This window comes from Entelurus aequoreus, linkage group LG05 (genome assembly GCF_033978785.1).
Source record: "Entelurus aequoreus isolate RoL-2023_Sb linkage group LG05, RoL_Eaeq_v1.1, whole genome shotgun sequence".
Lineage (NCBI taxonomy): Eukaryota > Metazoa > Chordata > Actinopteri > Syngnathiformes > Syngnathidae > Entelurus > Entelurus aequoreus.
In genome coordinates this window covers 3,989,506-4,002,005 of record NC_084735.1, presented here as the reverse complement: position 1 = coordinate 4,002,005, position 12,500 = coordinate 3,989,506, and the positions used below count along the sequence as shown (strand labels likewise).

Below are 12,500 nucleotides of genomic sequence, written 5' to 3'. Positions count from 1 at the left end.
CCTGAAAACTGGGAATTCTTGGAAATCCGGGAATTTTCTTAAATTGTTGAACATGCCTTAACAGTTTGAATATTTTGAAGTTGGAATGGTTTGAATCAAATGAAAAATGTCGGCATTGTCCCATTCATTTCAAAGGGAATTTCATGGAAATTTGGTAATTTCGGGAAAAGCGGGAATTTTTTGAAAATGTTAAAAGACTTGAATGTTCCGAATGAGCTGATTTGGTTGGTATTGGAATTTTTCAAATCGGTCGAGAAATGTTGAAGTAGTAACATTTTTAATTGAGAAATTGTATTAAGGAATTCCTGGAATTTCGGGAAAACCGGGAATTTTTCAAGTCCGTAAAACAACTTAGTTTTTTGTCCTGATTAAGAAGAATGTTTGGAAGGTTGAACGATTGGAGTGGGTTGAAAAATGTGGGAGGAGAAAAAAGGTTAAAAAAAGGGTTTGAAAAAAACGGGGATTCTGGGAATTCCTGGAATTTTTTTGTACTTGGAAAAAGGATAGTTTGAATGTCCAGGATGAGTGGAATATGTTGGTGTGAATCGGTTGAAAAATGTGGGAATGATGGAAGTTTGAAAAATGGACAATTCATATTGAATGGGAAAAATGTCCCTGAAAACTCAGAATTCTTGGAAATCCGGGAATTTTTTAAAATTGTTGAACATTCCTTAACAGGCTGACTATTTTGAAGTCGGAACGGTTTGAATCAAATTAAAAGTGTCAGAATTGTAAAACTTTGAAAAATGTGCCATTCATTTCAAAGGGAAATTTCATGGAAATTTGGGAATTTCGGAAAAAGCGGGATTTTTTTGGAAAATGTTAAAAGACTTGATTGTTCTGAATGAGTTGAAAAGGTTGGTGTTGGAAATTTTCAAATCGGTCGCGAAATGTAGAAGTAGTGAAATTTTTAATTGATTAAATGGTATTAAGGAAATCCTGGAATTTCGGGAAAACCGGGAATGTTTCTAGTTCTTAAACCTACTTAGTTTTTTTTCCTGACTAAGAAAAATGTTTTGACGGTAGAACAGTTGAAATGGGATGGAAAATGTAAAAGGAGTAGTCAAACGAAAAAGGTTGGAAATTTGGTTAGAAAAAAACAGTAATTCCTGGAAATGTGTTGAACGTGGAAAATGGTAGTTTGAATGTCTGGGATGAGTTGAATGTGTTGATGTTGGAATGGTTTGAATCGATTGAAAAATGTGGGAATTGTGGAAGTTTGAAAAATGGACAATTCATATTGAATGGGAAAAATGTCCCTGAAAACTGGGAATTCTTGGAAATCCGGGAACTTTCTTAAATTGTTGAACATTCCTTAACAGTTTGAATATTTTGAAGTTGGAATGGTTTGAATCAAATGAAAAATGTCGGAATTGTCCCATTCATTTCAAAGGGAATTTCATGGAAATTTGGTAATTTCAGGAAAAGCGGGAATTTTTTGAAAATGTTAAAAGACTTGAATGTTCCGAATGAGCTGATTTGGTTGGTATTGGAATTTTTCAAATCGGTCGAGAAATGTTGAAGTAGTAACATTTTTAATTGAGAAATTGTATTAAGGAATTCCTGGAATTTCGGGAAAACCGGGAATTTTTCAAGTCCGTAAAACAACTTAGTTTTTTGTCCTGATTAAGAAGAATGTTTGGAAGGTTGAACGATTGGAGTGGGTTGAAAAATGTGGGAGGAGAAAAAAGGTTAAAAAAAGGGTTTGAAAAAAACGGGGATTCTGGGAATTCCTGGAATTTTTTTGAACTTGGAAAAAGGATAGTTTGAATGTCCAGGATGAGTGGAATACGTTGGTTTGAATCGGTTGAAAAATGTGGGAATGATGGAAGTTTGAAAAATGGACAATTCATATTGAATGGGAAAAATGTCCCTGAAAACTCAGAATTCTTGAAAATCCGGGAATTTTTTAAAAATTTGAACATTCCTTAACAGGCTGACTATTTTGAAGTTGGAACGGTTTAAATCAAATTAAAAGTGTCAGAATTGTAAAACTTTTAAAAATGTCCCATTCATTTCAAAGGAAAATTTCATGGAAATTTGGGAATTTCGGAAAAAGCGGGATTTTTTTTGGAAAATGTTAAAAGACTTGATTGTTCTGAATGAGTTGAAATGGTTGGTGTTGGAAATTTTGAAATCGGTCGCGAAATGTAGAAGTAGTGACATTTTTAATTGATTAAACGGTATTAAGGAAATCCTGGAATTTCGGGAAAACCGGGAATGTTTCTAGTTCTTAAACCAACTTGGTTTTTTTGTCCTGACTAAGAAAAATGTTTTGACGGTTAGAACAGTTGAAATGGGATAAAAAATGTAAAAGGAGTAGTCAAACGAAAAAGGTTGGAAATTTGGTTAGAAAAAATAGTAGTTCCTGGAAATTTGTTGAACGTGGAAAATGGTAGTTTGAATGTCTAGGATGAGTTGAATGTGTTGATGTTGGAATGGTTTGAATCGATTGAAAAATGTGGGAATTGTGGAAGTTTGAAAAATGGGCAATTCATATTGAATGGGAAAAATGTCCCTGAAAACTGGGAATTCTTGGAAATCCAGGAATTTTCTTACATTTTTGAACATTCCTTAACAATTTGAATATTTTGAAGTTGCAACGGTTTGAATCAAATGAAAAATGTCGGAATTGTCCCATTCATTTCAAAGGGAATTTCATGGAAATTTGGTAATTTCGGGAAAAGCGGGAATTTTTTGAAATGTTAAAAGACTTGAATGTTCCGAATGAGCTGATTTGGTTGGTATTGGAATTTTTCAAATCGGTCGAGAAATGTTGAAGTAGTAACATTTTTAATTGAGAAATTGTATTAAGGAATTCCTGGAATTTCGGGAAAACCGGGAATTTTTCAAGTCCGTAAAACAACTTAGTTTTTTGTCCTGATTAAGAAGAATGTTTGGAAGGTTGAACGATTGGAGTGGGTTGAAAAATGTGGGAGGAGAAAAAAGGTTAAAAAAAGGGTTTGAAAAAAACGGGGATTCTGGGAATTCCTGGAATTTTTTTGTACTTGGAAAAAGGATAGTTTGAATGTCCAGGATGAGTGGAATATATTGGTTTGAATCGGTTGAAAAATGTGGGAATGATGGAAGTTTGAAAAATGAACAATTCATATTGAATGGGAAAAATGTCCCTGAAAACTCAGAATTCTTGGAAATCCGGGAATTTTTTTAAATTGTTGAACATTCCTTAACAGGCTGACTATTTTGAAGTCGGAACGGTTTGAATCAAATTAAAAGTGTCAGAATTGTAAAACTTTGAAAAATGTGCCATTCATTTCAAAGGGAAATTTCATGGAAATTTGGGAATTTCGGAAAAAGCGGGATTTTTTTTGGAAAATGTTAAAAGACTTGAATATTCTGAATGAGCTGAAATGGTTGGTATTGGAATTTTTTTAAATCGGTTGAGAAATGTTGAAGTAGTAACATTTTGAATTGAGAAATGGTATTAAGGAAATCCTGGAATTTCGGGAAAACCGGGAATTTTTCAAGTTCGTAAAACAACTTAATTCTTTATTTCTGTTAAAGAAGAATGTTTGGAAGGTGGAATGATTGAAGTGGGTTGAAAAATGTGGGAGGAGTAGTCGCCAGAAGAAAAGGTTCAAAAAGGGTTTGAAAAAAACGGGAATTCTGGGAATTCCGGGAATTCCTGGAATTTTTTGGAACTTGGAAAAAGGATCGTTTGAATGTCCAGGATGAGTGGAATATGTTGGTTTGAATCGGTTGAAAAATGTGGGAATGATGGAAGTTTGAAAAATGGACAATTCATATTGAATGGGAAAAATGTCCCTGAAAACTCAGAATTCTTGGAAATCCGGGAATTTTTTTAAATTGTTGAACATTCCTTAACAGGCTGACTATTTTGAAGTCGGAACGGTTTGAATCAAATTAAAAGTGTCAGAATTGTAAAACTTTGAAAAATGTCCCATTCATTTCAAAGGGAAATTTCATGGAAATTTCGGAATTTCGGAAAAAGCGGGATTTTTTTTGAAAATGTTAAAAGACTGAATGAGCTGAAATGGTTGGTATTGGAATTTTTTTAAATCGGTTGAGAAATGTTGAAGTAGTAACATTTTGAATTGAGAAATGGTATTAAGGAAATCCTGGAATTTCGGGAAAACCGGGAATTTTTCAAGTTCGTAAAACAACTTAATTCTTTATTTCTGTTAAAGAAGAATGTTTGGAAGGTGGAATGATTGAAGTGGGTTGAAAAATGGGGCAGGAGTAGTCGCCAGAAGAAAAGGTTCAAAAAAGGGTTTGAAAAAAACGGGAATTCTGGAAATTCCTGGAATTTTTTCGAACTTGGAAAAAGAATAGTTTGAATGTCCAGGATGAGTGGAATATGTTGGTTTGAATCGGTTGAAAAACGTGGAAATGGTGGAAGTTTGAAAAATGGCCAATAAATTTTGAATGGGAAAAATGTCCTGGAAAACCTGGAAATCTGGGACTTCTCAAAAAGTTCTCTTTTTGCCCAATTTTTTATTCATTTAAGAATAAAAATTGCTCTCATTGTCAATAACTCTGCCCACATATGGGCCGAAAATGCAAACATTGTGTAGATATCTTGACAAATATGAGATGATTGTGTAAGTAAAGAAGGTGAGGCAGCAGCTCACACATTCTCATACTTTCTGTAACATCCAGGAAGACATTAAATGTTATGAGATGAAGTAGATTAGTAGTGATTGTGATGTAGAAAAATGTCTTATTTTTGACCAATTTTCCCAGGAGATTGTTTTATATTTGGAAATAAAATGTTAATGTTCCTCTTAGACACGTAATAAAGATGTTTGATGATCAATTAAACACAACATCAAACATTATGTCCCACCTTTCCTAAAAAAATCAAGTTAAAAAAACAACTTAAAACCTTGTCAAGATGTTTACTGACATCAAATATTCATGTTTTCACAACTTCAAATATCGCTTATCGGCCTCCTTGACTACTAATAATCAGTATCGGTATCGGCCCTGGGTTGATGGCCACTAAATACACTGTAGGAAACGATACGGCACAGACACAATGATATCGACTGGATTATATAACAGCCTGTTATGAAACATATTCCCGGGAAAAAGATACGATCAGTCGCACTCGTTGTGACTTTGGTGCCACATCAAGGAGGACTTGATCATCCTCCGGGGCCACATTTGTCAAGGAGGACTTGATCATCCTCCGGGGCCACATTTGTCAAGGAGGACTTGATCATCCTCCGGGGCCACATTTGTCAAGGAGGACTTGATCATCCTCCGGGGCCACATTTGTCAAGGAGGACTTGATCATCCTCCGGGGCCACATTTGTCAAGGAGGACTTGATCATCCTCCGGGGCCACATTTGTCAAGGAGGACTTGATCATCCTCCGGGGCCACATTTGTCAAGGAGGACTTGATCATCCTCCGGGGCCACATTTGTCAAGGAGGACTTGATCATCCTCCGGGGCCACATTTGTCAAGGAGGACTTGATCATCCTCCGGGGCCACATTTGTCAAGGAGGACTTGATCATCCTCCGGGGCCACATTTGTGACTCTGGCAGGACGTCAAACAAAGTCAGGAAACAAACAAACCGCAGAGAAGCAAAGTTTTGTCGTCCCGAGCAAAGAATATTTTTAATGAAGGCTAACACGCGACCTCCTGCACTGACCTTTAACTAGACTAATTAGTATGTCACCTACACTGTCACCTACACTGTCATCTACATTGTCATCTACACTGTCACCTACACTGTCACCTACACTGTCACCTACACTGTCACCTACACTGTCACCTACACTGTCATCTACACTGTCACCTACACTGTCATCTACACTGTCACCTACACTGTCACCTACACTGTCACCTACACTGTCATCTACACTGTCACCTACACTGTCACCTACACTGTCATCTACACTGTCACCTACACTGTCATCTACACTGTCATCTACCCTGTCACCTACACTGTCATCTACACTGTCATCTACACTGTCACCTACACTGTCACCCCACACTGTCACCCACACTGTCATCTACACTGTCATCTACACTGTCACCTACACTGTCATCTACACTGTCATCTACACTGTCACATACACTGTCACCTACACTGTCATCTACACTGTCATCTACACTGTCACCTACACTGTCATCTACACTGTCATCTACACTGTCACCTACACTGTCACCCACACTGTCACCCACACTGTCACCTACACTGTCATCTACACTGTCATCTACACTGTCCTCTCACACTGTCACCTACACTGTCATCTACACTGTCACCCACACTGTCACCTACACTGTCACCTACACTGTCATCTACACTGTCACCTACACTGTCATCTACACTGTCACCTACACTGTCATCTACACTGTCATCTACACTGTCACCTACACTGTCACCTACACTGTCACCTACACTGTCATCTACACTGTCATCTACACTGTCACCTACACTGTCACCTACACTGTCATCTACACTGTCACCTACACTGTCGCCTACACTGTCATCTACACTGTCACCTACATGTCATCTACACTGTCACCCACACTGTCATCTACACTGTCATCTACACTGTCACCTACACTGTCATCTACAGTGTCATCTACACTGTCACCTACACTGTCATCTACACTGTCACCCACACTGTTACCCACACTGTCATCTACACTGTCATCTACACTGTCACCCACACTGTCACCCACACTGTCACCCACACTGTCATCTACACTGTCACCTACACTGTCACCTACACTGTCATCTACACTGTCACCTACACTGTCATCTACACTGTCATCTACACTGTCATCTACACTGTCATCTACACTGTCACCTACACTGTCACCCACACTGTCACCCACACTGTCATCTACACTGTCATCTACACTGTCACCCACACTGTCATCTACACTGTCATCTACACTGTCATCTACACTGTCCTCTCACACTGTCACCTACACTGTCATCTACACTGTCACCTACACTGTCATCTACACTGTCACCTACACTGTCATCTACACTGTCATCTACACTGTCACCCACACTGTCATCTACACTGTCATCTACACTGTCACCCACACTGTCACCCACACTGTCACCCACACTGTCATCTACACTGTCACCTACACTGTCACCTACACTGTCATCTACACTGTCACCTACACTGTCATCTACACTGTCATCTACACTGTCATCTACACTGTCACCTACACTGTCATCTACACTGTCACCTACACTGTCACCCACACTGTCATCTACACTGTCACCTACACTGTCATCTACACTGTCACCTACACTGCCACCTACACTGTCACCCACACTGTCACCTACACTGTCACCTACACTGTCACCCACACTGTCATCTACACTGTCACCTACACTGTCATTTACACTGTCACCCACACTGTCACCCACACAGTCATCTACACTGTCACCTACACTGTCATCTACACTGTCACCTACACTGTCACCCACACTGTCACCTACACTGTCACCTACACTGTCACCTACACTGTCACCTACACTGTCACCCACACTGTCACCTACACTGTCATCTACACTGTCACCTACACTGTCACCCACACTGTCACCCACACTGTCATCTACACTGTCATCTACACTGTCACCTACACTGTCACCCACACTGTCACCCACACTGTCATCTACACTGTCATCTACACTGTCACCTACACTGTCACCTACACTGTCATCTACACTGTCACCCACACTGTCATCTACACTGTCATCTACACTGTCACCTACACTGTCACCCACACTGTCACCCACACTGTCATCTAACACTGTCACCTACACTGTCATCTACACTGTCATCTACACTGTCACCTACACTGTCATCTACACTGTCATCTACACTGTCACCTACACTGTCATCTACACTGTCACCTACACTGTCATCTACACTGTCACCCACACTGTCATCTACACTGCCATCTACACTGTCACCTACACTGTCACCTACACTGTCATCTACACTGTCACCTACACTGTCACCTACACTGTCATCTACACTGTCACCCACACTGTCACCCACACTGTCATCTACACTGTCATCTACACTGTCACCTACACTGTCACCTACACTGTCACCTACACTGTCACCCACACTGTCATCTACACTGTCATCTACACTGTCACCTACAATGTCATCTACACCAGTGGTCCCCAACAACCGGGCCGCGGCCCGGTACCGGTCCGCGGACCAATTGGTACCGGGTCCGCGCAAGAAATTTAATTTAAAAAAAAAAAAAAAAAAAAATTTTTTTTTTTTTTTTTTTTAACTTAAATCAACATAAAAAACACAATATATACATTATATATCAATATAGATCAATACAGTCGGCAGGGATACAGTCCGTAAGCACACATGATTGTATATCTTTATGAAAAAAAACACCAAAAAAAACAATTTTTTTTTTTTTTTTTTTTTTTTTTTTACTTAAATCAACATAAAAAACACAATATATACATTATATATCAATATAGATCAATACAGTCTGCAGGGATACAGTCCGTAAGCACACATGATTGTATATCTTGCAGTGTGTATATTGTACATATTACATAATGTTATGAAGGTGTCTGTTACTACATTATATATATATACTTGCAGTGTGTATATTGTACATATTACATATTGTTATGAAGGTGTCTGTTACTACATTATATATATACTTGCAGTGTGTATATTGTACATATTACATTATGTTATGAAGGTGTCTGTTACTACATTATATATATACTTGCAGTGTGTATATTGTACATATTACATTATGTTATGAAGGTGTCTGTTACTACATTATATATATACTTGCAGTGTGTATATTGTACATATTACATTATGTTATGAAGGTGTCTGTTACTACATTATATATATACTTGCAGTGTGTATATTGTACAGGTTACATATTGTTATGAAGGTGTCTGTTACTACATTATATATATACTTGCAGTGTGTATATTGTACATATTACATATTGTTATGAAGGTGTCTGTTACTACATGATATATATACTTTCAGTATGTATATTGTACAGGTTTACATATTGTTATGAAGGTGTCTGTTACTACATTCTATATATAGTTTTAGCTTAGCAGTTAGCATGGCTTTTGGTACCCTCCACTGAGCACGTTTCATGGTTGCAGATTGTCACTGGCAGATTTGCGGGGGCCCAGCCAGAGTGTGTCATCAACATGCATTAAAATAAAAAATCCTCCATCGTCTGCCAGATGTAAATCATTGATATCGTATATTGTCTATCGCACATTGCCGACACAGACCCACTCAAACAGCCCGAGTCTCACACAGACCAATAAATCACGCGGCGCTTCTCCTCTCAGGAATCTCAAAGCACAATTGGACTCTAATAAGTGTCCAATTTCAAATAAATGGACATATTCTCTGCCCGGCACATAACTTATTGGCTCTTCATTGCCAACTAATTGGCTGAGGAAAATTCCGCACCTGTGTCCTCGTCGATGGTGAAGGCGCCCAGGCCGCTGCCGCCTCTGATGGAGTACTTCAAGGCGCCGTCCCTCCCTCTGTCGTCATCCTCGGCGTCCAGCGCCAGGACGCTGGTGCCCGCTCGAGAGTTCTCCTTCACCGAGCCTCTCACGGCAAAGTCGGGGAAGTACGGCGCATACAAATTCTCGTTGACGTCCACCAGCTGGAACAGAGAGAGGACATGAATCAGGAAGTGATGGCAGAGAGCAACACTAATCACTTCACACGGTGGAACCTCGATTTACAAACCCCCTCTATTTGCAAACCTTCCGGTGTACAAACCTTTAGAGCACGCCTAACATGCCTCTGCATCCGAACCAGGTCTCGGTGTCCGACCCAGGTCTCGGTGTCCGACACTTTCATTCATTCATTCATTTTGTGTGCTGCTGGAAGCCTTAGGACGTTGCCATTTTGATGACATCACTATGAAGGTGTCTGTTACTACATTTATATATATACTTGCAGTGTGTATATTGTACATATTACATATTGTTATGAAGGTGTCTGTTACTACATTATATATATACTTGCAGTGTGTATATTGTACATATTACATATTGTTATGAAGGTGTCTGTTACTACATTCTATATATACTTGCAGTGTGTATATTGTACATATTACATATTGTTATGAAGGTGTCTGTTGCTACATTCTATATATACTTGCAGTGTGTATATTGTACATATTACATATTGTTATGAAGGTGTCTGTTACTACATTATATATATATTTGCAGTGTTTATATTGTACATATTACATATTGTTATGAAGGTGTCTGTTACTACATTCTATATATACTTGCAGTGTGTATATTGTACATATTACATATTGTTATGAAGGTGTCTGTTACTACATTACATGTATACTTGCAGTGTGTATATTGTACATATTACATATTGTTATGAAGGTGTCTGTTACTACATTATATATATACTTGCAGTGTGTATATAGTACATATTACATATTGTTATGAAGGTGTCTGTTACTACATTATATATATACTTGCAGTGTGTATATTGTACATATTACATATTGTTATGAAGGTGTCTGTTGCTACATTATATATATACTTGCAGTGTGTATAGTGTACATATTGTTATGAAGGTGTCTGTTACTACATTATAAATATATACTTGGAGTGTGTGTATTGTACATATTACATATTGTTATGAAGGTGTCTGTTACTATATTATATGTATATTTGCAGTGTGTATATTGTATATATTACATATTGTTATGAAGGTGTCTGTTACTACATTATATGTATATTTGCAGTGTGTGTATTGTACATATTACATATTATGAAGGTGTCTGTTACTACATTATATATATACTTGCAGTGTGTATATTGTACATATTACATATTATTGTGAAGGTGTCTGTTACTACATTATATGTATATTTGCAGTGTGTGTATTGTACATATTACATATTATGAAGGTGTCTGTTACTACATTATATATATACTTGCAGTGTGTATATTGTACATATTACATATTATGAAGGTGTCTGTTACTACATTATATATATACTTGCAGTGTGTATATTGTACATATTACATATTATTGTGAAGGTGTCTGTTACTACATTATATATATACTTGCAGTGTGTATATTGTACATATTACATATTGTTATGAAGGTGTCTGTTACTACATTATATATATACTTGCAGTGTGTATATTGTACATATTACATATTGTTATGAAGGTGTCTGTTACTACATTATATATATACTTGCAGTGTGTATATTGTACATATTACATATTGTTATGAAGGTGTCTGTTACTACATGATATATATACTTGCAGTGTGTATATTGTACATATTACATATTGTTATGAAGGCGTATGTTACTACATGATATATATACTTGCAGTGTGTATATTGTACATATTACATATTGTTATGAAGGTGTCTGTTACTACATTCTATATATACTTGCAGTGTGTATATTGTACATATTACATATTGTTATGAAGGTGTCTGTTACTACATCATATATATATTTGCAGTGTGTATATTGTACATATTACATATTGTTATGAAGGTGTCTGTTACTACATTCTATATATACTTGCAGTGTGTATATTGTACATATTACATATTGTTAGGAAGGTGTCTGTTACTACATTATATATATATTTGCAGTGTGTATATTGTACATATTACATATTGTTATGAAGGTGTCTGTTACTACATTCTATATATACTTGCAGTGTGTATATTGTACATATTACATATTGTTATGAAGGTGTCTGTTACTACATTACATGTATACTTGCAGTGTGTATATTGTACATATTACATATTGTTATGAAGGTGTCTGTTACTACATTATATATATACTTGCAGTGTGTATATAGTACATATTACATATTGTTATGAAGGTGTCTGTTACTACATTATATATATACTTGCAGTGTGTATATTGTACATATTACATATTGTTATGAAGGTGTCTGTTACTACATTATATATTTATACTTGCAGTGTGTATATTGTACACATTACATATTGTTATGAAGGTGTCTGTTACTGCATTATATATATACTTGCAGTGTGTATATTGTACACATTACATATTGTTATGAAGGTGTCTGTTACTACATTATATATATATACTTTGAGTGTGTGTATTGTACATATTACATATTGTTATGAAGGTGTCTGTTACTATATTATAAATATATACTTTGAGTGTGTGTATTGTACATATTACATATTGTTATGAAGGTGTCTGTTACTATATTATATGTATATTTGCAGTGCGTATATTGTACATATTACATATTGTTACGAAGGTGTCTGTTACTACATTATATGTATATTTGTAGTGTGTGTATTGTACATATTACATATTATAAAGGTGTCTGTTACTACATTATATATATACTTGCAGTGTGTATATAGTACATATTACATATTGTTATGAAGGTGTCTGTTACTACATTATGTATATACTTGCAGTGTGTATATTGTACATAGTACATATTGTTATGA

The 12,500-nt window shown here is 36.6% G+C and overlaps 1 protein-coding gene across 1 annotated transcript in view; it reads right to left on the bottom strand.

Moving 5' to 3' along the window:
• Nucleotides 1–12,500, bottom strand: part of LOC133649553 (protocadherin Fat 3-like) — a 145,934-nt gene that overhangs the window by 125,771 nt on the left and 7,663 nt on the right. The window contains exon 4 of the mRNA XM_062046144.1: nucleotides 9,459–9,660. Within this exon, the coding sequence (XP_061902128.1) occupies nucleotides 9,459–9,660 (202 nt within the window). The remainder of the gene's footprint in view (nucleotides 1–9,458; nucleotides 9,661–12,500) is intronic.